Genomic DNA, 27,567 nt, shown 5'->3' on the forward strand with positions numbered 1-27,567 from the left:
GGCAAGCATTTCCAAATGTATAGCACAATGTCCACTCAATAATAACCAATAAATTCTTACCCAATTTTGTAACCCACATACATTTTATTCTAAAAAGACTAGGATTTCTTTACATATATAAACTCCATCCAAAATTTTAAATTATATATATATATATATATATGTATTTTAAATTTAGATTCTTCAATTCAAAATGTTCACCCTAAAGTTTGAAAAGCCGCCCGTTGTTTGATAAATTTTTTTCAAAAAAATAAATAAATAAATATATATATATATATATATATATAAACGCAACAAAAACGCTTGAGAGAATAAAATATATTAATTTTTTTTTATAAAAACAAATTAATAATTTATAAATAAAATTAAAAAAAATTTAACGTTACTCATAGAAGGGCAAAGGGGTAATTTTACAGTGCCGTCGCCGTCAGGTGGTGCCACGTCAGGCAGGCCAAGACAGCGCCTTTTGTTCCGCGGAAGGGCAAAAATGGTAATAAAAGAGGAATATAGGAGGGCATTTTCGTCCAAAATGGAGAAAAGTTCGATGCAACCTATAAAAAGTAAGTGAGCATGCGTCTCGCAGTGCCCATAGAAGAGCTCCTTCTTCTTCTTCTCCGCGCTCTCACTCTCTCCAAACCCTTGCTCCGCTTCTAGGGTTTCACTCTCGATCGTCCCCTCCTCCTCCTACTCCTCCTCTTCGACGACATGGACGCAGGCGACGATGATCACCTGCTTCCTTTCGATGCTGCCAACCTCGACGTCGATGTGGATGCCCCTGATGATGATGGTTGGGTGGATGAGGTCATCGGCGATGGCGCTGAAGAGCCATCGGAGTCGCTCCCCGATCCTCAGCCTGAGGATCAACTCATTATCACCTTCCAGGGAGCTGTTCATGAGTTCAATGGAATATCTCGGCCAAGGGTTCGAGAATTTTCTTTTCTTTGATTGCATTTCTCGGATCTTTGATTGTTTTTTATCTTGGGATTTTTTCTATTATTTTTGTTCTTGGATTTCAGCTTCGATGTTGTGCTTAAGTGCATTCTTAATTTGTTCTGTTTGGTCCGTGGAATTTGTTTTTGGAGAAGCGATAATTATGATTGGGTTTGATGGTAAAGGAGAGATATTTCTCTTCCTTGATCTGCATTTCAAGGAGTTCCGTTTATTTCTAGTTTAAATTAAATTTTTTTTTTGTTTTTTAATTTTCCTTTCGGGAGGTTGATGCATGGTTTTTATTTTGATGGAGGTTGATGGTTTTTATTTTGATGCATTTTGTGTCAATCCGCTCAGTTTGATCTGGTTTTCATTTTGGAAATAGAATATCGTGATAGTCCAATTTTAATATAATGATAAGTTTGCGAGAAAGGAGTGAAATTTCCAGTGTCATTAGTGGTTGGAAGACTGATTGAATGGCTTGCTGTGTGAGATTTGAGAAGTGGATCAATGTTATAAAATAGCTTCATCTTTATCCAATGCCTATAACGTGGAAGCCTAGCTACCTTAATTTGAAAAACATGTAGCTAGTGTTCATGAACTCTCACTCAGGAAAGAATAATTTTTCCCAAATTTCCTGTAGCTATACTTTTATAAACTGAACCTTCAATTTTTCATGCCTCCGGCCGGATATATATTGTGGACACAAGCTAGTTGCCATCAATTTTTCAAGCCTCTAGATATCATGGACATAACTAGTTCTAGTCACCCCAATAGTGCATGCCTCTTGGTGAGAGATTGATGCCCTTGATGCCTTTACAACTTTTTATACCATTTAGTTCATGTAGATATATAATTGTGGGTGACAATTATCTTTCTTTTATGTTTTACTTCACCAACTGAAAGGGTGGATGATCGAAAGGATTTTCTGAAGTTAATTTGAGAACATGCAGTTGTACGTTGTAAATAATGACGTACGTAGAACATTGTTTGCATCGTTACTATGTTTGATCACGACACGTGGTCGGTTCGGGATTAAGGAAAGGTATCTATTTTGTTTTTTTCGGAAACTAATAGTATTTACAACAACAAGCTTTTGTTGATCATGCATATGTGAAATGGCATTGTTAGTTGTTATCATTAATTTGTTATAGCCTATAGTTAGAAGATTGAAAGAAATCTTGCTTGGCAATGGTGCACACATCTATATTACTGAATTGATTGTTATGATTGATTGGTTGTAGAGTGGTATAAGGCTCCATGAATAAGTTGTGCAAATGTGTTTCTTGTTTCTCTCATGACATTTTTTAAAAGATATGCGTATAAATACTTGCCTCTTATAATTTGCCTTTTATCCGCATCTCATATATCTAGTGTGCTATGTGGAGAGTACATTGTGTTTTACTATAATGTTATGTCTTTCATTTAGGTGGAAGCAATAATTTATTTGCTAACTGAGAATGAGACATCTGCTGTTGTCACTCGCATGAGACCAGGGTTAGATGTAAATTCCAAGGTAATTTTATAGGCAGAGGCCCATTTGATTTTTTACAATGTATACTATGTTTGATTGATTGATTTTCTTTTTTGTTAGGATTTGGAAAAAGTCTCACAATCAAAATCCTCAGCCAATGCTTACAGGCAGGAAGCTTTAATGAGATATAGGGAGAAAAAAAAGAAACGTAACTTCATGAATAGAGTGATGTATGAAAGTAGACAAGAGGCTGCTTCAAGGTATGCAGATCCCCAAACTGGTCCACTCAGGGTGCGTATATAGGAATGTGTGTGTGTGTTTTTCTCTAAGACTATTTATAGTTCGAACTCCTTCATCATCTTTGCTTTGAGAAGAAAGTAAGAAGTTAGAAAAGAGGTTGCTTCAGGGCATGCAGACTTCCAAATTGGTCTACTCAGGGAGCATATGTAAGAATGTGCTTTATTTATTTCCCCTAAAACCATTATATTTCAAACTACTTCATTCTTTTATTTCTTTAAATAGAACCTGATGTTGTCCTGAATAATTTTCTTGACAGCTCTTTTCTAATGCAATATACACTCTGCAGTTTACATAATTTAACACTGTTGCATCTCATCATTTAAACACTTACATATTTGATAAGATAAACATATCATTTGTTGAGAACAAGTCTTCAATCGGCAGTAAAATGACTCGTTGCTTTAGTAAATGAAAATAGTGGTTCTCCAAGTGGGCACCTCCACTTTTAGCACTTCATAAGACCAAGGTAAAAGGTTTCTTGCATGCACACACGTCAGTGGTTGCCCTCCTTTTTCATTGCCAAATTGTTCGATTGGAGTGTTAAATAACTCTCAGTTTCAATATATTTCTCATAGTAATTAGAACTAACTTGAACACTTTCAATTTGCTATCTTGGATTCAGAATGAAACGACACAAAGGTCAGTTTGTATCATCCAAATCAAACATCGATGCAGAAGGCAATCCATCCAATGAAAACAATGCTGAGGAAGAAACAAATCCAATGTTGTGAGTTATTTCTCAATTTTTGCTAGCCAATTTTTTTTGTAAGTTCTAGTATTACATGATCAAACATGACAAAGTAAAGAGTAGTTAAATATCAAACTTTCACATCTTACCTATCATTGTGCTCACAAAAAAATTTGATATGTTCGGATATTGTTGATGTTTTTTGCAGTTGCCAAAATTGTATGATTAGCAAAGATGAGACCCCAATGATGCGTCGAGGGCCAAATGGACCAGGAACTCTATGCAATCCTTGTGGGTTGAAGTGGTCACACACAGTAAACTTCTCAACTTATATTTGTCCTGTGATTAGTTATTTATCATTATCGAACCTTCTTTATTTAGGGAAACCAACACAAACTGCAACTGGCTTGTATTTATTTGATCACATTCAGTTAATTGAATGCCATGTCGCATCAACATTTAAAACATCAAGTGGGTTCCTAAAAGAATTCTTAGTAATGAGATGCATCCGTACAATTGCTCATAATTTTTATTTCTGTGTGATGCACATCCAACATGCTTGACTGCTGACAGTTAAACAATACAAGTTTGGATCGGACAAGTACCTTCAATTTGCTGCAATATTAGAAACAATGTGACGTGGTGCATCTCGGGCCATGCTATATCTGCTGTTTTTTCTTTCATTCATACCAACATGCCTTGTTTGCTCTTGTGGAGACTGCAGAACTGAGTAACTTCTGCCTTCTTTGGCATGTTCACAGAGTTTTCATGTTTGCATATGTAATTTAGTGAATGTAGTTTATTATAGCCCAGTCATGCAATTAGATTGTTTTTATTCTGGGTTCTGTTTTTAATTTCCTTTTCCATATGTTGATTCTCATTCTTTTAGGTAACTTGCTGTCATTCCTCACCCATTTACTGCTTATATGCAGGGCATCCTAAGAATTCCTGCTCAGGTTCCATCTTCCATGAACAATGACCTCCAGGTTAACAAAGTTGAGCAGGTGAAAGTTCTTTAGAAAAATATAGCATAAGTAATTTAGTGAATATGGTTTATCATAGCCAAGGCATGTATTTAGATTGTGATTTTTTCCCGGGCTCTATTTCTAATTTCCTTTGCCACATATTGATGCTTATTCTCTCAAGGAACTGGACTTCATGCCTGCCACATTTACTGCTTATCTGCAGGGTATAGCTCAAATCCCTCCTGAGGTTTATCCATCCTCGGTGGACAAAGATCTCCAGGATAACAACATTGACCAGGTGAAACTTTCTGTTAAAATGTAGCAGCAAAACTATAATTAATGAAGGTACATTCATTTTCTTCATTAGGTTAGATTGTTTAACCTGGTGCTCTTTTCAGATTGACAACAATGGCATCAGAGTTCCGGACTTGTCATGGGATGATCTCATAATTGAATCTGCTGAGACAGGGCAAGCTGGGAAAGAAAGCTAGATCCACCAGTGCCAATAAGATAGAGTTTCCTGGTGAGGCATTTTTCCATTTATACACCAGGTCATTGATGGTTCTTTATTCATAGGTTATGATTTCAACATTTGAGTTTAACTTGCATAATTTACAGTGTATAAATTCAATATCTGACTGATAGATGGGCGGGTTTCTGTATTTTCAATGATGGATGGCTTTATATGTAAGATTATTTTAAAAAAAAAACTGATGTTAAAAAAGAAACAATTTCATCAAAATTCATGTTTATTGATCATTTTCTTTCATTAATCATCTCCATTAGATCAACTAAATGTGGTGTTATGAGTCATCTATGATCTTGTGATTTTGACAAATCTTATGCTGGTCATGTACATGAAAATATCTTCAATACAAAGCTAGAATAACAGAATCTTGGTGTTGGTTGCATAATCCCTCAAAAATGTGTAATATTGCTAATACACAACTGTGGTATATTTCAGTTTATACACCAAATCACTGACGGTTCTTTAATCATTGATTGTGATTTTAACATTAGATTTTAACTTGCCTCTCTTGCATCTAGTAAATACAGTATTCTGATCAATAGATGCACAGCTTTCTGCAGCTTCAGTGATGGATGGTTTTATATGTTGAGTATTCAAAAATATCCAGTGATTTTACAGACCATTTGATCATCATTAATATTCGACGATTAGTTTTCATCAATCGTCTCAATTAAATTAGTGGATTCATATTCGATGATTATATTTCATCAATCCTTTCAAATAGATTAATGGGGTGTTTATTTGGATGTAGTTTATAAATACAATAGATCTCAGGTTACAATATAGTTGCAAATCCAAAATTTTGTTTAATCCTGGATTGGACCGGAAGTCTGAAATACACAAACAAAATTGAATTTGGTATTGCAAACTTAACCTAGAGATTGAATACATGAGAATTTCTTCAATCCAAAACTAGAGAAAATAATCTTATAATTTCAAATTAATCATACATCTAAACAGTAGAGAACATATATGAACTCATCTATGGATGAATATACATATTGTTGTGTATCTTATCAATTAAGTTTGTACAATGCATCTACTACTATGTTTTGAGTTTGAAGTCTGACCTCCATCTACACTGTTCTTCATAGATCCATCATGTATTAACAGATATTGCAGTATGTTAGCTCCCTCCAGTATAATGTGATCCAAGAGTTCTTTATACCCTAAACCATATTCCACAGAGATGATGAAGTGCTCCTGCAGGTGATTTAGAAATTAGACTGACGACCAAGATATAAGATGTGAAACAACAAATTCTCTGTAGGATTAGACAACAGAGAAGAAATAAGATGCAAAACATCTCCATACTGATGCAAATTTGAGATACCATGCATGAAAGGTCCAGTGATAAATCATTTGAATTAAAGCATTTTGCCAAGAATAAAGCAGACCTCATGTATTTTCCATGCCTTGACAGTAACCATTACTACAGCATGCGCCTTGATCAATGAACGGAAAAAGCAAAAATCTGGAACCCATCCTTGACTCGTAATCCATTTAAGCAGATTTAGTGTGTCCCTGAGTTATTCACCCGCTTATCAACCCATAAGCTAAGCGTCCGGCCGGCCCCCTTATCAACCCATAAGCTATGTTCCCGGCCTCTTCTGGTGAGAACCGGCCATCCAGCTAAAGAATTAACCTTCGGTGAAAACCCACCATCTGTCCAGAGAACCAATGAAGAAACCAATAGCCTCCAAATATTTCCCTTGTCTATTGAAACAATCAACCGTCTAGAGAACTAACAAAGAAATCAATAGCCTCTGAATATTTCTCTTGTCAACTGAAACTATCAACCATCACACCGTCCGTCACACAATTAGAAGCTCACCAAATTGCCTTCCCAACCAAAAGTATTGCATCGAAATGGTAAAAGTAACATCATTCGCAATAAACACCCTACGTTCAATTACAAATTTTGCATAGGAAAGCTTCCCAACTCCGCATAGCCTATGCATCTTGTAATAAAAGTCCACTAATTCGGATTGATGTGCTTGCTCATCATGCTACCTAGGAGTTTAAGCACCATAAAAGATTACCCATTCTTAAACAACTCACTCATGATTGTGTTATAATTCATAACATCCAAATCACACTCCATCCCATGGCTTCTTTACCAACAGGCGCTAAGCCTCCCAAAGCCTTGGAGCAATGACAAAGGCAAATCAAAAACGCTCAAAGTCACAAAATTTGGATATAATTAACCCCTTCTCCAGTATAACTTCCAATCGTTCAAATGCTTTATCCGCACCACCATTCTTACAAAGATCATTTACATAAATGCCGTCGAGTGATCACGGTTGGTTGCCCTCCCACGCTAACACTCTCCTCTAATATTCTCTCAGCATCATTTGAAATATCAAATCTTGCAGAGTGCTTCCATTAACACAATACAGGCCCAGTGTTTGGGGAACAACTGAAATTCCACATTGAATCCGCCAACCTTTTCGCCTTTAAGAGCATGAACAATCCACATATAAGAATGGACATTGGGCAGCATTGTTCATGAAGTGTGAGTTTGAGCTTGTAAGAATGGACATTGAGACAGCATTGTTCATGCAGCATAAGTTGGAGAACACCGATTGCTTCTCAGAGTCCTGTGCCAAAGCCTAGCAATCAGTTTCGAATTAGCAACCATATCAGGTTTGCACTAAGACTAATATTTATCAAACGGTTTCAAATAACAATAGCACACCTTGATAAGAACATTGCAGGAGGCAACATGAGGGGCCTATTCACCGATGACCAAGTGGTCTATTGGTAGCCGGGTCTCTATTAAAATCTTTCACAAGTGGTGAGAGTTCGAATCATAAGTGAGGATACATTTCTGAAAATGTGAGTAGTGGTTGTGTGTGGGGATGGTTTCAGCGCCTGTATGTGCACAGATCCTGTTCCTACTTACTTCGCCGAAATCTGTGCACGACCTTAGGAGAAAAAAAAAGGGCCAAGATAAGACCATCGTCAAGATTCCATGTGTCCTTTGTAACTTCACCATCTGATATTGCTACTAAAAAAGATGTTCCAGAATTCCCAGGGCCTTTGAAGGAAAAACTTGCCACATTCACCAAAAATCAGAACAAGAGCAGAGACCAGCCTTGAAGCAATGGAAGCGATTCCGGTCCCTGATGATGATCTCTCTCTCAAAGATGGAAGCACAAAGCTTCATGGCAGAGTGACAGTCAGAGCAAATCCTTATATTCTTCACAATGCGCAGTGTTACACCAGGCTTTGTGCTCATCAGGCCTAGTGCCAATGCCAGCCTCTCACTGTGAACCAACAGAGCCTGTTCACGCTCCTCTCTCTCATCTCCATTCTCCATGTAGTTATCAGCAACTCTGGAGTTTTGAGAAGCTGCATCAATGGTGTACCCAGCCAGCTTCAGCCTACGTACTATTTCAACCAGCATGGTGTAAATCTCTGTAGTTTGAGGGTGTGTTTTATCACCTGCAGTGAACCAGTGCACAATGCCATTGATCTCAATGAAGCTCATTCCAGGAGTCTTCTGAATCCCTCTGTTCTTCACTACCATCCGGAGATCATCGGCCTCAGTGTGTCTCTGGGAAGCTGCGAACATGTTGGACAGCAGGACATGGTACTCCGTGTTATCTGGGTATAATTGAACAAGCTCTTGCATCAGCTTTCTTCCCAATTCTAGCTTCCCATGCAAAGCACAAGAGGCTAACAGTGAGCCAAGCACTACTTCATTGGGTTGCATGGGCATTGCCCTGACGAGAGATTCAGCTTCATCTACACACCCTGCCCTGCCTAAGAGATCAACCATGCAAGCAAAATGTTCTATTTTTGGTGTTATCTTATAAATCGAGCCGAGTTCTTGAAACATGTTGCGACCTTCTTCCACTAAGCCTGAGCGACTGCATGCACTGAGAACACTCACCATGGTTATATCATCTGGCTGCTCTTCACCTTCAGTGACCATCCTGGTGAACAAGTGCAGCACTCGGAGACCCATGCCCTGCATCGACAGACCACTCAGCATTGCATTCCAGGACACTACGTTTCTCTCCGCCATTCTTTCAAACAGAGTGAGTGCATTGTCTACTCTTCCGCATTTCCCATACATATCTATCAAAGCAGTGTTCACTTTGAGAAGATGGTCCTTATAATTATCAGCAAAGCTTGTTGCTTTGATGAAATGGGTGTGGAGCCAGCGACCGACGGTGAGGTCTCCAGCCTGCGAGCATGCCGAGAGGAGCGAGCACATACTAACATGGTTGAGCCACCTCAAGTGAACACCATCAAACAACAACTCACCTAGCAAACTGAGAGCATCTCTGGGACGTCCTGCTTCGATGCAAGCCGAGATCATCACCGTCCAGGCGACGTCATTCCTCTGAGGCATTCTATCAAACACCTCCTGCCCACTTCTCAAACCCTCCCACCGAAGCGCGCCAGTGAGGATGATTGTCCAGGAGACAATCGTAGGTTCCTTCATCTCTTTGAAAAGCTTCCAGGCTTCATCCATTCTGCTTGACTTGGCGTACATATCCATCGCGGCATTGCATGACGCGGCGGTGAATGGGAGGCCGAGCTTGAAGAAGAGAAGGTGCGCCGCATAGCCAGAGAAGTTGTCAGACAAGCGCGCAGAGGCCGAGAGGAGCGCAATGAGGGTGACCTCGTCTGGTGAAGCCCCAGCACGAAGCATGGAGCGGAAGAAGAGGATAGCGCGGGAAGGAAGAGCATGTCGAATGTGGCACGAGATCAGCGCTGTCCAGTCAGGCGTGAATCGCGCTACAACCGGTATCTCCTCGAACGCCCGGAGCGCCGAGGCCGGAGGACCAAGGGCGGCGTACATGTGAAACAAGGCACTGGAGATGTTCGATGAAATGCTTGAAAGAAAGAAAAGTCCATTCTTAACAAGCGCGGCGTGAAGCTGGTAACCGTGTGGCGGAGGAGTGTCGCCGAGCGAGCATGATCGGAGAAGCGGACGGCAACAACGAGCCAGAGAATCGAAGAAGGCATCTCCCATGAATTTTTCTCGTAAGCTGATGGTGCAGTGGTACTTTTTACCCGCATCTTAATTTCTATCCTTAATTTTTATCGACTTTAAAGTCTAAACGTGATAGAATAACATTATGCATGGTTTCAGTAACGTGAAAGAATCCACTAATTTTACCCTTTTTATTATTATTATTATTATTATTTTTTTAAGAAAAAGGTGATAAACACCATAATTTCATAAACGTGCACGTGTGAGGAACAAGATAAAATTAAAATTTGAAACCGGCTTTTGTGATCAGATGGATTTACATTCATAGTCATTAAAACTTTATTAAAACTTGAAACTAGTTGAAAGTCTTCTTTTTATTTCCCTTGTCATTGACGTCCTATTTATTAGCCTTTCTTTTTTTTGTTTTTTAGATACTGTTCTATGTGAAACTTCCCCAAGTATAGTAGATCACTTGATTGCCCATATATCATAATCACAAATTTAAAGTACCTTAATAAACATTAATAGTGTTAAAATCGTAAAAATTTGTCTGTCATATGATTTTGTCACATGATTTTAAATATAATTTTATTTGATTTTTATGATTAAATTTTTTTAATAGAATTTTAAGAGAAAATTATTTTATATCATATAAATTAGTTTTTAAATAAAATAATAATTTTATCTTTTTCAAATAAAGAAAAGTTAATTCCATTTACGATTTTTTTTATATCGATGGAGAAATAACATAGTTAAAAAAAAAAAAAAAATTTGCAGAGTATTTATTTTGTAATTTTTTTTAATTTCCCAAAAACCATGAAGCGCATAGAAAGCAGTATTCAGGTGCCGCTGGTGCACATCTTTTCGCAAAGATTTCAATGGATTAACAAAGGCCATAAACGATGAGCTGAAGACAACGGACAACAACTCCTCTCCAGTTTCTGAAAGAACAACTACAAAAATCATCCGTCTCAGGGATGCTCTCAATGCTCTGAAGAATGATAATTAATCCTATTTGGCCAACATGAGAAATATCAAATAAGAAAGAAACAAGTATAACTGTTAAACTGACATGGAATTGTGCTACAATGAACAACTTCACTGGTGTCAGTTAAGAGTCCAGATCCCACTGCAGGCATTCTTTAGGCAGGTGAGCTGACTCTGCAACAATTAGCTGACTATCTCATAACAGAGATTTTTGCCTGCAAAGTCAAGAAAATATATCAACTCTTGATCTATCCCGGAGTGATGACAATGAATGTGTCTGTAGAATCTAAATGCTTACTCATTTTACAAAGCTCTCATCAGCCTTAGATGATCTTGGATTGGTTGCCCGGCAAAGCTCCTTCTTCACTTCCCCACCAGAGGAGACAGTGTAAAAACACTGCCGGAGAGGGGACTGCATTAGAGCACCACAGATACAATTATACAAATGTTTGCCATCACTATTTCAGACACAAGAATTTATACTGAGACCTGTGAATTAGACAATCTGGCAACAATCAAATGGAAGAGCTACAGATGTTATTCAAAACAAAAATAAGACCAGAAAGCAGCAGAAATTTCAAATTTGCCTTGAGAGAAATCAAACAGAACTTGTGGAAGATTATTTATTCTCAACACATGCATGAAAGGCAACCAATAGATGATATATTTTTAGTTGTAGCCTTAATAGCATTTGCTTAATGAATGAAACTATCATAATCAATTTTCTCCATCTCAGTGTTCACCATCTATCACCCTTTTACTAGTAATAGGGCCTATATGTGGAACCTGAAAGAACCATTTCTAACAATAAGCAACCAAATCAGCCATAATTATTCTCTTTTCTGTCTAAAATGACAATTGAGAAAATAAGTTGTTTTGAAGTTGGTATATGTTGTAGTATCAGATTCTGAACTGCAAAAGGTAAGTCTGAGGATAAATAGTTGCTGATTCACTTTGGCATCGCAACCAGATATATGCTTGTTCATACAAAAGGTCACTGATGGTTATTTATTCCTAATGATTTTAACAATTGAACTTACATCCTTTGCAGTGTGTAAAGGTCTTATATGTAGGTTATTTCAAAAAACCTGGCAATGTTACAAACCATATGGTCAAAATTCATATTTGGTGATTAGTATTCATCAATCATCTCAATTCAATCAATAGCATTTGGTGTTGCAACTCATCTAGAGACAGAACATCATTATGATCCTGTGATTTTGACAAATAGTAGGCTGGCCATATACATGAGAACATCTTCAATATAAAATTTGATTAAAAAAAAAACCTTATAATTGCAAGGTAATCACACAGCTAAACAATAAAAAACATACGAACTCATCTATTGAAGCATCCATTCGTAATTTTTTGTTGCTTAGCAATTATGTTCACACAATGCATTGGCTAGCATATTTTGAGTTTGAAGCCTGACCTCCATCAATACTGTTCTCCATAGATCCCTCATGTATTAGCAAATATCGGGGGTATGTTATCTTTAGTAAAATCTGATCCAAGATTTCCTTAAGCCCTCAACCCATTCCACACAGAGATGATTAAGAGTTCCTGCAGGTGCCTCTGTAATTAGATTAGAATACCCAAACATAAAATGCAAAATAAGTTCATGTGGATGCAAATTTTCTGTGTAGAAATAGTGTGTGCCCTGAACAAATGTGTTCATCCAGTGCATGAGTAGTTAAAACTGGGAAAAAAGGAAGACACAATGAATATTACCTTTCACACCCTCATATTCTCCCAAGTGGGTAGAACAACCTCGAGATTGCAGGCATGAAACGTCCAGCGATAAATCATTTGAATCGAAGCATTTTGTCAAGAATAAAACAGACCACATGTATTTCCATGCCTAGACAGTAACCTTTCCTACATAATGCCTTGATCAATGAATGGAAAATGCAAAAATCCAGAACCCATCCCTTCACCTGCAATCCATTCAAGCAGATTTAGTGTGTCACAGAGTTTTCCGCCCCTTATCAATCCATAAGTTAAGCGCGCGGCCACCTTTGGTGAGAATCCACCATCTAGAGAACTAACAAAGTAAACTATAGCATCTGAATATTTCCCTTGTCTGCAGAAACAATCAACCATAACATTGTAGGTTACAGCATTTGGTTGAATTCCCTCAACTTGCATCTTAGCAAACAAAAGCTGAACTTCACCCAAATTGCCTTCCCAGCAAAAGTATTGCATCAGAATGGTATATGTAACAACATTAGCAACAAACACTCTCCTTTCAATTACAAATTTTGCTTCCCAGATCTTCCCAGCTCTGCATAAGCTATGTATCACAATGGTAAAGGTCCAGATGTTTGGGTCAATGCCCTTCTTCATCATGTCACCTAGGAGTTTAAGCACCGCGGATGACTTCTCGCTCTTACAAAGGCCACTCATAACTGTGTTGTAATTCACAACATTGACATCCCACTCCAACTCAAGGCTTCTCCCCAACAGGAGCTCAGCCTCCCAAACCTTGGAGCAATGGCAAAGGCAATCAAGAAGGATGTTCAAAGTCACAGAATTTGGATTTAATCCCTTCTCTAGCATTGCTTCCAATTGTTCAAATGCTTTATCTGCATCACCATTCTTACAAAGACCATTCATATAAATGCTGTAAGTGATCACGTCTGGTTTCCATCCCATGCTCGTACTCTCCTCCAATATTTTCTCAACATCACTGAAATATCCTACCTTGCAGAGTCCTTCAATCAACACGTTATAGGTCACAGTGTTTGGGGAGCAGCCAAAATTCCTCATTGAATTCACTAACCTCTTCGCCTTTATGATTCTTCCATTGGAACAGTAAGCTCGAACAATCGGCGTGTAAGTCTGGACATTAAGGTGGCATTGTTCATGCAGCATAAGTTTGAGGACACCAATAGCTTCCCGGATTCTTTCCAGCTTGACAAAGCCCAGCAATCAGTGTGGAATAAGCAACCACATCAGGCTTGCAACCAAGCCTCACCATCCACTGAAGAACCAAACAAGCTTTATTAAACTGCTTCAAATAACAAGAGTACATTTTTACAAGAACAGTGCAAGAAGCAACATCAGGAATCAATCCCGACGAGACCATATCCTTGAAAACAGCCTCAGCTTCCTCAAATCGTCGGGCAACCACCAAGCTATCAATGGCAGTGGTGTAACATGGTACATCAAGCTCGAAGTTTGATTGCCGCATTTCGTCAAGCAGGCGGAGGACATCATCAGGTTGGCCTGCCCGAGCAAAAGCTTTCATCAGTTTGTTGTATTCGAACGGGTGAGGATGCCGTGGTCTGGCGCCAATCTCCAAACAAGAAGAAAAAGAAGAAGAGCAGCTCCTCTGAAAGAAATGCTTCACGACCTCAGCGAACTTCGTAAATTTGGTCGTCATGGAGGTCGCAATAACTCCTCCGCCAGCACAAACCTTGGATAGGAAATACAAACAAATGGACGATTCTCAGGGACAACCGAGCAAAACAGGAGATTGGAGAACCAGGGCATAAGAAAGGAGAAGGGCCGCAGTTCATGGAGATGGCCACCATTGCTCTCCAACGCACTCGAGATGTTCGATGAAATGCCCGAGAGAAATACAATGCCAGTCTCGATGGGCGTCGCAGCATCGAGCTCGTGGCCGTGCGCGCATGATCGAAGAACCGGACAACACTTTGCCAAGCCTGCGAATTTGATTTTTAAATTTTCACATCTTCATCGGGTTTAGACCCGAAACCCGAACCCATTTAGTTATCGGGTTTAGATCCGATACCCGAGACCATTCTCAAAACCCTGGTTACGACCTCCATTTCAAACCCAAACCCCCAACAATGGCGTCCATCGCCTCCTCCGCCGGCAAAACCCTAGCTTTCCTCAAGACGTTGAACTCTAGAAACCCTAATCCTTTCCCTTCTCTTCTCCTCCGTGTCCATGGCTTCTCTTCCGAATCCTCGCCCGAGAGCTCCGCTGATCCGGATCAAGAGCCGCAGAAGCCAATCCGGCCGATGCGCGGAGAAGCGGAGAAGCTCGACGAGACGATATGCTACATGATGGCCCAGCGACCATGGACGACCCGCCTCCAGAACTCCATTCGGAATCTCGTCCCCAACTTCAACCAAGCCCTCGTGCTCGGCGTCCTCCGCCGCGCGCGCCACCCGGACCACGCCCTCCGCTTCTTCCGATGGGTCGAGAAGACAGGCTTCCGCCACGATCGCGATACCTATCTTGAGATCATCTCTATCCTTTCTCGCAACCTTATGCTCAACCACGCCCGCTGCATCCTCATCGACGACATGCCCAAGCGCGAGGTGGATCGCGAAGAGGACATGTTTATCGAGCTCATTCAAGGCTACGGCCGCGAGGGGATCCCTCAGGAAGTCGTCAAGCTCTTTCAGAAGATGCCTGAATTCGGGGTCGTGCGCACTTCCCAGATCTTATGATGCCTTCTTCAAGGCCATTCTCCGGCGAGGCCGGGTGATGATGGCCAAAAGGTTCTTCAATGCCATGATTCGTGATGGCGTTGCTCCCACATTGTCGACCTATAACACTCTTTTGTGGGGGTTTTCTCTGTGCATGAAGATGGATACTGCAAACAGGTTCTTTGAAGACATGAAAATGCGAGGCATTGTGCCTGACATTGTCACCTATAACATGCTGCTGAATGGTTGGGTGAGAGCTAAGAAGGTTGATGATGCTGAGAAAGTGTTTGCAGAAATGAGTAGCACTGATTCAGGTCCAAATTCAATCTCTTACAATCTTATGATCAAGGGGTATGTCTCTGCGGATAGGGTAGATGATGGTTTGCGTTTGTTTGGAGAGATGCGGGAGAAAGGGATCAGAGCTACTGAGAAGACTTATGCGGCGCTAATGCCGGGCCTTTGTGATGATACAGATAGAACAGGGGAGGCCCGGAAGGTTATGGATGAGATGGTAGAGCGAAGAATGACACCAAAGGACAAATCAATATTTTTGAGGATGATTTCTAGCATGTGCAGATCACAGGACTTGGATGGGGCAATGGCAGTGCACCAGGCAATGGGCCGGTTCCGTGATGTTGCCGTTGATTTGTCTCATTATGGTGTTCTGATTGAAGGGCTTTGCAATGGGAAGAAGTATGATAAGGCTGTGGAGATACTTGATGAACTTCTGGGAAAGGGGATGCTGTTGAATCCCCAGAGCGCAGTTATTGAGCCCTCCGCATATAATCCGATGATTGAGTATTTATGTGGCAATGGCTTAACGTCTAAAGCTGAAGAGTTCTTTAGGTTGCTGATGAAGAAAGGGATTGATGATAAGGTTGCATTCAATCATTTGATACGTGGGCATGCAAAGGAAGAGAAGCCGGAGTCTGCTTTTGAGCTCCTTAACATCATGAACCGCCGTGGAATTGCATCTGATGCTGATGCATATACCTTGCTTGTGGAGAGCTACTTGAAGAAGAGGGAACCGGCCGATGCAAGGACAGTATTAGATGGTATGATTGAACAGGGCCATTTGCCCAGCTCATCTTTGTTCCGGTCTGTGATGGTGGCTCTGTTTGACGATGGTCGTGTTCAGACTGCTAGTCGGGTGATGAAGAGCATGATAGATAAGGGGGTGAAGGAGAAACATGGACGTTGTGCATAAGATTCTTGAAGCTTTGTTTATGCGGGGCCATGTTGAGGAAGCCCTTGGGCGCATTAATCTGCTGTTATTGAATAGCTGTGCTCCTGATTTCGACAGCCTCGTGGTTTCTCTCTGCGAGAGCAGTAAAGCCATTGAGGCTCTCAAGCTGGTGGACTTTGGATTAGAGAGGGACTGTGACATCAGTTTCTCGAGCTTTGATTGTTTGTTAGATGTACTCTATTCTGCTGAAAAGGTACTACCTGCATACTCAATTCTGTGCAAGATCAAAGCGAAAGGAGGTGTGGTGGATAAAAAAGGGTGTGAGGCTTTGATTGAGAGCCTGGTTGCAGGAGGGCACACAAAGCAAGCAGACATTCTCTCCAGGACATTGGCAGGAAAGAACCCTTTGGATGTAAAAAGGGTAAGAAAATTGCTGTAGATGCCTAATGAAGTGTCATGCATTATCCATTCTTGATGGGTTTCACCATTTTTGTTATGTTGTATCACCCTTTTTTTATCGAATGTTAGCCGGAATGCCAAATAAGGCAAATGCAGGTTCTTTACCTGTTATGTTTGATCCTGAGTAGACCATTGATGATGATGGTTTGTTTGTTCATTTTGATACTTGTTTATCAATGGCTTTTGATCAGCTTAGGGGAAAAAACATTGTTGTTTGTTCATCGTCATGGTTTCACTTCCATGAGAGAATTCACTTTGAAATTTCTGTTACATTTACTCTGATAAGTGAAGACATCTCATTCTTTTGTTGTGTTTGTCTTTCTTTTCAAATATTGTTTTATGTGAAATTCCTGAATTAGATCTCTTGGAACAATATGATATATATCAGTCACAAAGCTAACTGACCTTGTAGAACAACAATATATTTCAGATTAGCAGGAGAGAAATAGGATCACAATGAATAGTGACCATTTAAGTGGAACTTCATATGATCAAATAGAATCAAGCCTTAACATTTCTTTCTTCCATCCCTTCTGTTTCCTTCTGTGCCTATAAGGAAAAAAATAAAATAAAATAAAACATATATACAAGCAGACTTCAGGCTGCTTCTGGTGATGTTCTTTTCATCAAAGTGACCGAATATTTGACGACACAAATGATTCAAAACGGGGTTCGGTTAGGTCAACTGTTCCATCATCGGAGGCCCTTCCGCTATGGTTTCCCTTTGATGTCAAGAATATTAGTCTCTCCATGTATTCAGCTGATAGTATCATTTCTGCATTGTTCTGTGGAGCCTTGCAAATATATCTATCAACTGCCAGAGGCCATGAGCTCCGCGCGTTCCATCTCACTGAAGACGGACAACTCCTTTCCATGTTCCCAAGGGAACCACCGTCAATTCTATCTGATTCAGGAATGCTCTTGATACTCTGGGATGAAGATGATGAACCCTGTTTGGCCTGAATGAGAAGCAGTCAAATAAGAAACAAACGTATGTAACAGTTAAACTAACTTCGGCTGCAGAAAAATCGCATGAAGCTGTGCTACCATGAATAAACTTGCAGGCAAGGTTCTCCTCTTGGTTTTATCAGGCGAAATTATGGAGAGTATTTGAACAATTTCACTCATCGTTGGTCGAGAGTCCGGATCCCATTGCAGGCATTCTCTAGCTAAATGAGCCATAATTTGCATTTCCTCTTCTGGGAACTTACCTCTCAGAACAGGGTCAGGCAGCTCTGAAACAACCAGCGTACTATCTCGCAACCTAGCCTTTGCCTGCAAACTCATGAAAGCTTTTCATTCTCTGAATCTTGTTCTAGAGTGACTGGCACTAAATGAAATTGTTGCATTTGGATGCTTACCCACATTACAAGGCTTTCATGGGTCTTGTTAGATGATTTCTGTATAGGTTGCCGACCGGTAATCAACTCCAGAACCACCACACCGAAACTGAAAACATCTGATTTTAGTGTAGCCTTTCCCACGATAGCGTACTCAGGGGCAAAATATCCGAAAGTCCCTAACATTCTCGCTGGAGAGTTCGTGCAACTTGTGATATCATCAGCCATTAGCCGTTTGGCCATACCGAGATCAGTTATCTGCATATCAAAAAAGAAACTAACCAAGTCAAATGTTTGATTCAATCTTCATGACTGATCGGTTATCCACTGAGTAATAAACTAGAATAGGTTATTAAGTATGAAAGAAGTTAAGCGATAACTCATGGTTCAACCTTAGCTCTGTACTTGTCATCTAAAAGAATGTTGGTGGACTTGATGTCTCGATGCAATATCCTTGGAGCAGCTGCTTCATGAAGATATTCCAAGCCTTTTGCAGCTCCGATGGCAATCGCAACACGGGTTTCCCAGTCTATGGGTTCCTTTCCTTTTGCGTCCAGGCAATCACGCAAATTACCATTCGCTAAATACTCAAAAACTAGCAGCTTCACAGATTGTCTTCCTTGGGACTCTAAGCAGTATCCGAGCAAAGGTACTACATGACAGTGGTTTAGTCTTGCTAGCATTTCAATCTAAGATATGAAAGGAAAAACAATAATCCTTATGTCAGAAGAGCATGCAGATGAATCAAGATAAAATTCATGAATACAGTTAGAAGATTTTGATTTAAATCGAATCGACTATGATACTGCTATCAGCATCATTAACACCTTAAAAATGAGCAAAAATGTTTGTCTAATTAGTAATTATTGCTCTCAAAATGGCTAAAACTAATAATACCTCAGCCAGAAAGTCATTGTCTTCTTGCCCTGCAGGCGGCTTTAGTTTCTTAACAGCAATAGCTCTTCCATTTCTAAGTTTGCCATAGTATACATCGCTGCTTGCCCCGCATCCTATGAGATTATCATTTGAAAATTTATTGGTCGCTTGATCTAATTCCACATAAGAAAATTGCGTGATTGTGCCTGGTATAGCTCCTTTTTCACTTCCCAACCATGACGGCCAGCGGAAAAGACCTGCTGCGGGAGATCAGAATACAAGTTTTTATTAAATATCTTACTATTAGTATCTGTTCAAGAAAACTATAAGAGATGCACATTGATATAATCTTACCAATGATTGGGCTCTTGACAGGAAACCCTTGGAATGAACCAGACTGATCACTCATCAAGTTAATCCTACTGTTCCAACTTGTTTCCTTGTCAGATAATGTTGTAATTGTTTGGACAGAGAGCTTGTCCTTCTTATAGCAGTAGCATGCTGCAGAAGCAAAAACTGCAATCGTTGTGAGCAAGCCGCAGAGTAGGAGGACGGCTATAACGGCTTTGTTAGAGAAAGGCTTCTTTGCAGCTGTCGATGATTCTAGCATGTCTGTCATCACCACATAGGATACAAAATTAACTCAACATCACTAGAGTTGCTCCATTAATATAATACACTATATCCTGAGAGGATTTAAGAATATACCAGATGTGCAATTGCAAGCAGAAAAACAACCGGCGTCTTTGATGTAGCCTGGAGTCTTGGGAGATGAACCTTCAGACGAGCACGAACAATTCCATCTTTCTCCATCTGTCAACATATATGATCATAATTCGATGTAAAATGACAGAATGCTCATTGAGGATTTCATGATTTAATGGACAACAAATATAAATACTTCTTCATTAGTACATCAGCTTGACATGTGAATTAAAAATAATTTAAAGGAAAATAATCAACAATGTTGCCATACCAAGGACACAATCACAAGATGTAGAACAATTGATCGTGGGAGTGTAATTCTGCGGTTCTAGAGGATTGGGGTCGCATATACATGCCCATCTGAGTCTTCCGAACTCATCTAAAAGAATTTCAATGGAAAATGAAATCAGTGAATTGTACTCCTTGACATTTCAATAAAGTGATCCAATTGCAATCTATCGCAGCCTTTTATGTTTGATATATATATATATATATTGTGTATGATCAGCAGTCTGTCGCACAATTGAGATATTTTTGAGTACTAACCGCATGATATTGATCGAAACCAGAACGATGCAAAGACGAAACCGAGAGTGATTTTCCAATTTAGCTCCATCAGCATTGATTTAATTCTTCAAGACAACCAATTATTCAATTCCATTTATTGTCCTGTTTCAGAAACGCAATAAATAAAACAAAAATATATTGAGATTTAGACATGAAAGAAGGCCAAAATTGTTGAAGTTCTTCAAGCAAGAGATATTGGAAAAGAGGACAAGAATCCTTCAAGAGTTGGAAATAGCAAGTACATCCAAAAATGAAAAATAGTGAGGATTCTGTTGCAAGTAAAGGAAAGATAATTCTGATTCCAGAGCATGACTTCTGTAGGAAACAAGAAATTTAAACAAAAAAAGCAATCACATTAATAATGAACATGAATGATGAGTGCTGCATAAGCAAAAATAAGATGATTCTAATTCTTGAGCAATCCACCAAACAAACATGAATGATAAGAAAAAGAACACAGATATCCGCTCACCAAACTAACCACATTTACTGTGTTAAAACATGATTCAAAATGGCACACATACCAGTGAGTGTGTTGACTACATGAATTATCCTCTGATGAGAAAACAGGCATAAAGAACAGATAGAAACCCACAAAAAGAGAAAACCCAAAACAAAACAAATGGGGAACATCCAATATAAGTTCTGAGAACAAGCATGGAAGAGAGAAAGTTACATACCCCAAATTATCTCTGAGGAGAGATACTCCAAATCTGGAAGCTCACTGATAAAAGAAACAAGACAGTGGTACTAAGCACCCTGCACTTGGTTGCATAAGTGTGCTAGAGGTGCTGCCTGAATCCAAGACAAGGAATGGAATGGGGTCAGATAAACATCACCAGATGAACCATTAAAATTAATAAGAGCAAGAAAATAGGATATTGATTGAGAAATACAACGCTAGTGAGAAGACAGCTCCACAAAAAACAAGAGGTCAAGAAGAAAACTCCCCAGTACCCAACTCAGCCATCTCAGAACTTGAAAGTGACTCTCCAACCATTAAAATGAAAGTCAGAAAATAGAGAGGAAAAAGAAAAAGAATACAAAAAACACAGCTTTACAATAAAGAAACAGAATTCAAATCTTCAACGGCTATGAAGAAATGTGAGTGAAAGTGGGAGTATTTATGATTTATGATGAAAACAAAGCCTTTGCTTTGAAGACATGCAGTAATAAATAAAAGGATTAGCCTCTAGATTCACCCCCTGCTTTCTCAAATCACACTCCCATAGAAGTATTGATTACTGGGAAAGTTTGGTGGATCTGTGAGTTTAGACATAAATAAATACACAAAATAAATAGAGCAAATTAATATAGTAAAAACTTTCAGACTTACAATTTAGATTGGTGTCGGCTCGTGGTACGGTGTGGAGCGGATCTGGTAATATGTCAAGAGAAGGGACCTACATATACATAACAACACATATAATGCACTGCTGCATGACACTTCACTGTTGAGGGACCACAGAAACAGACTGTAGATATTGAACAGTGTACAGTATGCCGTGTTGTGTCTCTGGTGTATTATTAATTGAAATGCAAGACAACTGGGGAGACATGGAAAATCAGAAACTATAATAAATAGATTGAGATTATAAATAAGGAATCCGTGATTGTTTCCAAGGTATAAATGGATAAGGGTCAGACTTCGCTCATACAGCCAGTAATAATATAACAAAAGAGTAGAAAGAACAAGATCCATAGATTTGAGAAATGAAATGGAACAAATATAGAGAGCATCAAGTATTATACCAAGAGAAGAATGCCACCCCCCAGAGTACACCCCTTATACCACCCAATATTCGAAGGGAAAGCCTTCTCTTATATACATCACCAAAAAAAGGAAAAAAATAAAAACCACTAGATAATTTAGCCCAAAAAAAAAAAAATCCCAACTCAATAATAAGCAGCACCTCCTTTCACCATCCACCCCTTCCATTTTCATCCACCTATCCAATCCTTATTCATTTACAATACACAAATTACACCCCTTCACAATGTAAATAGCAATCCATAGCTCCTGCTGAATTTTTCTTTTCTCCAATATGTCTCCACACCCACCACCAAAAACCAGAAGGAAATAGGGAGGTATTGAACAAAAACTAGGACAAAATCATTCCATTCTCTTTGGTTATTTGCGAAGAAGAATGCTGAAGTTACCTAGGTTGTGGTCTTGCTGGGAAGGACCTTGAAGGTCTGATCGGTGGATTTGGGCGTCGGACTGAAGGACTAAATGTCTGGGACCTCTGCAGCATGTCAACCATAGATGGGGTCTGGTAAGCATGAACAAGGCTATTGCTATCTGTCGAGTCCCCACGGGTTGTTGCCCTCTGCCATGAGTGCGAACTCAGCCCAGATAGCACATAAGCTCGTCCAGAAGCTTCGTACCGCTGCCGGCTGGCCATCCTATCCTGCATCTCCTTCAGCTCCACATCGAGTGCTGAGCAGAGCTGATCACCTGACCGGCCTGCAAGAGACTCTGCAAGCATCTTCCGGCAGCCCTCCAGTATGGATACTGCTTCTGAGAGCGAGCCCCTCTCAGCAGAAATTCTAGCATCTGCCATAGCCTCTGCAGCCCGAAGCCTGTTTCTTTGTCGATCAACCTCAATTGACATTGCCTGTGCCATTAGAGATCCTGGCCTTTGGATCCTCACCTCTTCACTTTGTAGATGAACCATCTCCTGGGATACTGGATCTCTATAAACACAATTCACTTTCAGCAGCACAGTCTCTTCACTGCTGGGGGGAACAGCAACAGAGACCAAGAAATCCCTCTCTTCATCAGCATACAAGTCCCCGACATTGATCGATCCCACATGACCATTGTCCACTACTTGGTTAGGGTAGCTGCCAGATTTAATGCAGTTGATGCGCACACCAGGATGCCCACATTCCACCCCCACCCGCATTTCCTGCACCACCACGCTCAGAAGACCACCGATGCACTGTGCAAATGCATCCTGGATCACACCTTCAGCCTCAATAAAAGAAAAGGTCCCACCAGATGTTTCTGAGATCGAATGCATCGAGGCAGAGTCATGATCCACACCAAAACCAAAGGCATGTACTGGAATTTGATGCCCTGAGCCACCAAGGATAGATGATGGCACAAGGGATCGATAGTCAGGCTGTGCATGGCGGCTACCAGTAGCAGCAGAGATTGTGTAAGTGTCTTGACCATCAGACAAAAGGATGATGCTACACACTGGATTTTTCTCCTTTCGATCTTCAATTACTTTGGCACCCTTCCGAAGGCCCTCAGCGATGTTAGTTCCACCGCTGGAGACCAAGGAATTAACAGCTTGAAGGGCTTGTTGCCGGCCAGATTCAGACATCAGACGAAGGTGGAAAAGCCTCCGTGCAGTGGATGAAAAGGCAATGACTGAAAGCCGATCAGCTGGTCCAAGATTCTGAATCACAAAACCCATAGCCCTTTTCAATAGGGCAAGCTTAGTGCCAGCCATACTGCCACTAACATCAAGCACAGTAACAAGGTCAACAGGAGCACGGGTGGTTTGTGAGGCTGGCAGGTTCGACTGGATATTTTGGCCAGATATCTCCCTTGTACTAGCAAGAGGGGCTTTAAGGTGGATTAAAGCAAAAAAGTTCTCTTCAGAAGCTAACTGCGGAACAGCTGAGAATTCAGGGTATGTCTTAATCTCTACTGTCTTAATACACCCATGCTGAGAATCATTGGTCGCTTCAGTATGGGAGTCCAAAGGCTCATCATCATCAAATACACCTGGTTCTGAAGCATGGAAGAGAGGAGTGAGATGATGTGGTCGGTTGGAAGAGTCAACACGAGGAAGTCGGCGCAAGATAGTCATAAAGCCATCATCTTGTGGGCCAATTCAGCGGGTTCCCTCTGGTTCTTCCACGAGGAAGCTCAGAAGCTGGGGGTCCTTGGAAAGGGATCTCCTTCCATTTTGACCGGCAAACTGGGCACACATGATTCCCATGCTTCACATTTGAGGTGATGCAGTGGAAATGAAATGTGTGGGAGCATTCTGCAGTGAAGAGAGCATGACCTTGGCCAGGTTTCATAGTGCCCAGACAAATAGCACATGTTCGCTGAAAAAACAAAGGTTTGAGAATCAGTAAAAAAGGAATTCAATAGACAATGCAAGCAAGGAAGTTGGCACAGAAATAGCCAAGGATTACTTATGGACTCTAACAAGCACAACAGCCTGAGCACACACAACGCCAAAAGGGAAGATCATTCCCACAAAGTGCAACAGCTTGCCTTTTTTTATGCATATAAAGAAAGGCCTATTAGGAGAACACCAAGTTATTTTCAAACATGTGATTTCCACATTTGTGTAATCTAACAGACTCATAATTGCATCTATTCCACAAACAAAAAGCAGCCAATGTGATCATTATTTTCAATCAACTCTCCTATTTGAAATTTTCCTATATTACAAACTACAAAATCAGTACTTTGACAAATGTACATGATATACAGAATAACACTGCAGCTTTCAAATGAGGAACAACTTAATTCATGAAAACCAGGTAAAGCAAGATTGCCTCCAAAGCCACTCACTCAAGAGTTTTAATCTTTTCTTGCACACTTCTTAGAAAGAAAGCCAAAGTGATGCTAGATTAACTCAAAGCAGAAGAAAGGCAAGCATTCACATTGCAATGGAGTCGTTAATTATATATTCCCCAAATATTGGCACAGAAAACCAACTTTGCCATATAGTAATAGATCTCAACTTCTCATAAATAATATTACATTACACTTCCTTCCTCATTCATGTTTTGTCACAACCATTAGCAAACCTGAAAAATACAAGAGAACTGGTCCACAATTATAAGTTTATTTTGCCAAAACCAACTTTACCAAATCACAACAGTTCCGAACTAATTATAAGTAATATTATGTTAAGCTTCCTCCCTCACTCACGTTTTGTCACAACCAACTACAACATGAATTATTCAAGAAAATGGTCCCCAATTAAAACTTTGTTTTGACAAAAGGCCTTCATCTTTTGTGTGTGACTCCAGTTGTCAACCAGGACCACCACATTTAAATTGAGATGATCACTGTCAAACAAAGCAATTACTAAAACTAAAAAGTCATCATGTGTTTGTCAGGAGGAGGATCAAGTGCTACTATAATGATATTCATTTGCCTAAACCTAAAGAAACCCATTATCAAGAATCAGGGAGCTTTGAGGTTGATGAGAAACAATTAAGCACATAGTTCTTAGACGTAGCATAGGCCATCGAAGCAAATCAAATTATGAATAATTTTAAGATATCCTCAGCAGTCAGAAGTAGCTCAATCTTCTTCTGAGAACAGAAATCTCTTCAGGGCCAAAGGAAGTAGCCTCTCATAAATTTTTCACATAACAGATAAAAAGAAAGTCAACAAAATCATTTTCCAGGGGAAAAACAACTTTCATGTTTTCAAATGATACAGTAATTTCATTTGGCAACATGGCTGACCAGCTAGCTTGGCAAAATCCAAAAAGACAGCCGGTCATAAATTTTCTCATTAACAGATAGAAAGAAAGTTAATTTGATAAGCATTTTCTGGGGGGAAAAATTTAATCAACTTTCATTGCTTGAAATGATACAGTAATTTTATTTGCAAACATAGTCAGCAGGTCAGCTAGCTTGGCAAAATTCACAAAGGTCCAATCAGAGCACTATGTTCTAAGGGATACAAGCCAAGCGGCAATGGGAGGTCAACTGCTCAAGATGTAAAGTATTCAACTTATTTTCCATGTGAGGTGGCACGGACAACACGATTTAATAGTGTAATAGACTATTCAAAGACAATGACAAATTAAGTAGTGACCACAAGCACGCTATGTTTTTTATGCCGTCTCTAATATTCAACGGGGAAAAGTGGTTGGTCACTAAATAACCTACAGAGTTTCAAGGTTGTATAAAAAAAACAGAGAGCAAAGACCATTTACAAGGCCAGACACGTACAAAGCAAATTACTTCAGAAAGAGTACAAGAAAATTGCAAACCGATCAAAAACCAATACCATGACCAATTAATAAGAAAGCGGATCAGAAGTATCACTGAAGCTAAAGAAATTCATTAGCAAATGATGGAAAGCTGAGGATTTGCAACAAAGCTTTCATCCGTCGAGTAACAGTGATTCAACCAAGCAAGAAGGCACTTTCCCTTTCAGGGTGGGACTAATGGGTTGAAACAAAGGCAAGTAATCAGGAGTCCCCCTTTTCTATTCTATTAAGGCAAGAAGACACTGGTCCTAAAGGGACTACACCGCTTTATCCCCACAAAAGCAATGAACGCAAGTAAAAAAGAAGAGGAGCCCACGAAAGAAGAAAACAAAACACCATCATCCAGCTCCATGATTTGAAACAACAGCTGCAAAAGATGCCACGACGCAAACTTCAGAGGTTCCCAAAGAAAGCACCAACGCCATCACCACCACCACCACCACATTATCAAAAACATCAAGCCGAAGTAATAAAAGAAGAAAAAAATCCATCTTTTTCCATAAAAAAAATTCTCAAATAAATAGAAAAAAAAAAAGACAGGACCTTTGAGGATCGGCTGCCTGATTTAGACAGCCGAAGGCCAGAAGAAGTCGGAACTGGAGTAGTAGGCATGAGAACCCCAAAATCCGAGCCGCCGGCAGCCGGCGAACCATCAACAGCAGTCGAGAACCTCGTCTCCGGCTCTTCAGATGGAGGAGAGACATCATCATCTAAGGTTCTGGGAACGTAGACACACAGATTAAGCCCTAAAGCGAGCTTAGCCTTCCTCCATGTACTTCCCATTCTCACCTAGGGTTTCTAGCACCCCCGATCTCCAATCTCCAGCTAAAACTCCTCCATCTCCGCCTCAGCCCTGGATCTGGAGCTTGGATTTGGTGACGCCGAGCCTTCGCTAGTCTCGAGAAACCCTAGAAACGGGTCAGAGGAGAGCACCTCAGCAGTGATGGCGAGAAAACAAGAGCAAGAGAGAGAGAAAGAGAGAAGCTTTGACCTTTGCGCTTTGAGAGCAGGCTTTTGGGAATGCGAGGTGGAGAAGTAGCGTAGAGGAATTTCGCTGTCCTCTTATATCAGCTGTTCTTCCCATAATACCCTTACCATTTCACTTTATTTACGTATATGCCATTCAGCCGTTTCTCTTTATAATTATTAGCACCGAAATCTTAAATTTTAGCGGTTTAATTATATTTATATATTTATTGAGTTGTTATAATAATTAAAAA

The 27,567-nt window shown here is 40.1% G+C and overlaps 7 protein-coding genes across 11 annotated transcripts; 2 read left to right on the forward strand and 5 right to left on the reverse strand.

The window, feature by feature from the left end:
* The first annotated feature begins 705 nt into the window (after positions 1 to 705).
* On the forward strand, positions 706 to 4,848 carry LOC120258773 (GATA transcription factor 19-like). Its single transcript, XM_039266209.1, has 8 exons — positions 706 to 921; positions 2,360 to 2,446; positions 2,525 to 2,664; positions 3,327 to 3,431; positions 3,601 to 3,706; positions 4,325 to 4,396; positions 4,539 to 4,655; positions 4,756 to 4,848. Exons 1-8 carry the CDS (start codon positions 706 to 708, stop codon positions 4,846 to 4,848), a joined length of 936 nt encoding a protein of 311 aa, XP_039122143.1.
* A 917-nt stretch (positions 4,849 to 5,765) lies between these two features.
* LOC120269050 (pentatricopeptide repeat-containing protein At5g15340, mitochondrial-like) lies at positions 5,766 to 9,893 on the reverse strand. 2 transcript variants are annotated; one of them, XM_039277133.1, is made up of 3 exons: positions 7,585 to 9,893; positions 6,284 to 7,486; positions 5,766 to 6,089 (listed from the first exon to the last, which is right to left on the reverse strand). In XM_039277133.1, the coding sequence occupies exon 1, from the start codon at positions 9,874 to 9,876 to the stop codon at positions 7,951 to 7,953; it is 1,926 nt and encodes a 641-aa protein (XP_039133067.1). In that variant the 5' UTR covers positions 9,877 to 9,893; the 3' UTR covers positions 5,766 to 6,089; positions 6,284 to 7,486; positions 7,585 to 7,950. The 2 variants fall into 2 exon arrangements, with proteins under 2 accessions (XP_039133067.1, XP_039132610.1); XM_039276676.1 differs by having other exon boundaries at positions 6,284 to 7,498.
* A 1,229-nt stretch (positions 9,894 to 11,122) lies between these two features.
* LOC120258781 (pentatricopeptide repeat-containing protein At1g12775, mitochondrial-like) lies at positions 11,123 to 13,593 on the reverse strand. Its single transcript, XM_039266219.1, has 4 exons — positions 12,874 to 13,593; positions 12,669 to 12,761; positions 11,314 to 11,352; positions 11,123 to 11,236 (listed from the first exon to the last, which is right to left on the reverse strand). The coding sequence occupies exons 1-4, from the start codon at positions 13,591 to 13,593 to the stop codon at positions 11,123 to 11,125; spliced, it is 966 nt and encodes a 321-aa protein (XP_039122153.1).
* Positions 13,594 to 13,687: 94 nt separating this feature from the next.
* Positions 13,688 to 14,209, reverse strand: LOC120258792 (pentatricopeptide repeat-containing protein At1g74900, mitochondrial-like). The gene has a single exon (XM_039266228.1). The coding sequence runs from the start codon at positions 14,207 to 14,209 to the stop codon at positions 13,688 to 13,690; it is 522 nt and encodes a 173-aa protein (XP_039122162.1).
* A 408-nt stretch (positions 14,210 to 14,617) lies between these two features.
* Positions 14,618 to 17,062, forward strand: LOC120259884 (pentatricopeptide repeat-containing protein At2g37230). The gene is given in 4 exon segments (XM_039267347.1): positions 14,618 to 15,233; positions 15,235 to 16,413; positions 16,415 to 16,819; positions 16,822 to 17,062. Coding segments are annotated over 4 exon segments (2,217 nt in total). The 5' UTR covers positions 14,618 to 14,639; the 3' UTR covers positions 16,861 to 17,062.
* Positions 17,063 to 17,323: 261 nt separating this feature from the next.
* LOC120263502 (receptor-like serine/threonine-protein kinase NCRK) lies at positions 17,324 to 21,443 on the reverse strand. Of its 4 annotated transcripts, XM_039271446.1 has the most exons (11): positions 21,257 to 21,443; positions 21,041 to 21,155; positions 20,340 to 20,462; positions 20,065 to 20,172; positions 19,797 to 19,901; positions 19,443 to 19,700; positions 19,110 to 19,348; positions 18,605 to 18,901; positions 18,234 to 18,470; positions 17,920 to 18,147; positions 17,324 to 17,831 (listed from the first exon to the last, which is right to left on the reverse strand). In XM_039271446.1, exons 3-11 carry the CDS (start codon positions 20,413 to 20,415, stop codon positions 17,499 to 17,501), a joined length of 1,881 nt encoding a protein of 626 aa, XP_039127380.1. In that variant the 5' UTR covers positions 20,416 to 20,462; positions 21,041 to 21,155; positions 21,257 to 21,443; the 3' UTR covers positions 17,324 to 17,498. The 4 variants fall into 4 exon arrangements, with proteins under 4 accessions (XP_039127380.1, XP_039127396.1, XP_039127371.1 ...); XM_039271462.1 differs by lacking the exon at positions 21,257 to 21,443 and having other exon boundaries at positions 19,110 to 19,345; positions 21,041 to 21,207; XM_039271437.1 differs by lacking the exon at positions 21,257 to 21,443 and having other exon boundaries at positions 21,041 to 21,206.
* A 636-nt stretch (positions 21,444 to 22,079) lies between these two features.
* On the reverse strand, positions 22,080 to 27,398 carry LOC120258174 (E3 ubiquitin-protein ligase WAV3-like). The gene is given in 3 exon segments (XM_039265564.1): positions 22,080 to 24,208; positions 24,210 to 24,431; positions 26,891 to 27,398. Coding segments are annotated over 3 exon segments (2,154 nt in total). The 5' UTR covers positions 27,131 to 27,398; the 3' UTR covers positions 22,080 to 22,516.
* Positions 27,399 to 27,567: the final 169 nt, after the last annotated feature.

The sequence above is a fragment of the Dioscorea cayenensis genome, chromosome 1 (assembly GCF_009730915.1).
Source record: "Dioscorea cayenensis subsp. rotundata cultivar TDr96_F1 chromosome 1, TDr96_F1_v2_PseudoChromosome.rev07_lg8_w22 25.fasta, whole genome shotgun sequence".
Lineage (NCBI taxonomy): Eukaryota > Viridiplantae > Streptophyta > Magnoliopsida > Dioscoreales > Dioscoreaceae > Dioscorea > Dioscorea cayenensis.

What these genes read in the sequence shown, in the direction of transcription:
- LOC120258773 (XM_039266209.1), top strand. Translation starts at nt 706, where the DNA reads ATGGACGCAGGCGACGATGATCACCTGCTTCCTTTCGATGCTGCCAAC. An exon ending in GGTTGAAGTGGTCACACACA is followed by an intron (nt 3,707 to 4,324) that starts GTAAACTTCTCA and finishes GCTTATATGCAG; the next exon opens with GGCATCCTAAGAATTCCTGC. An exon ending in AGGATAACAACATTGACCAG is followed by an intron (nt 4,656 to 4,755) that starts GTGAAACTTTCT and finishes TGCTCTTTTCAG; the next exon opens with ATTGACAACAATGGCATCAG.
- LOC120269050 (XM_039277133.1), bottom strand. Translation starts at nt 9,876, where the DNA reads ATGGGAGATGCCTTCTTCGATTCTCTGGCTCGTTGTTGCCGTCCGCTT.
- LOC120258781 (XM_039266219.1), bottom strand. Translation starts at nt 13,593, where the DNA reads ATGAGGAATTTTGGCTGCTCCCCAAACACTGTGACCTATAACGTGTTG. An exon ending in CAGATGCTATAGTTTACTTT is followed by an intron (nt 12,762 to 12,873) that starts GTTAGTTCTCTA and finishes AATGGATTGCAG; the next exon opens with GTGAAGGGATGGGTTCTGGA. An exon ending in CCAGATTGTCTAATTCACAG is followed by an intron (nt 11,237 to 11,313) that starts GTCTCAGTATAA and finishes GCTCTAATGCAG; the next exon opens with TCCCCTCTCCGGCAGTGTTT.
- LOC120258792 (XM_039266228.1), bottom strand. Translation starts at nt 14,209, where the DNA reads ATGACGACCAAATTTACGAAGTTCGCTGAGGTCGTGAAGCATTTCTTT.
- LOC120263502 (XM_039271446.1), bottom strand. Translation starts at nt 20,415, where the DNA reads ATGCTGATGGAGCTAAATTGGAAAATCACTCTCGGTTTCGTCTTTGCA. An exon ending in TGTCAAGAGCCCAATCATTG is followed by an intron (nt 19,349 to 19,442) that starts GTAAGATTATAT and finishes GATCTCCCGCAG; the next exon opens with CAGGTCTTTTCCGCTGGCCG. An exon ending in ATGAAAGCCTTGTAATGTGG is followed by an intron (nt 18,148 to 18,233) that starts GTAAGCATCCAA and finishes ATGAGTTTGCAG; the next exon opens with GCAAAGGCTAGGTTGCGAGA.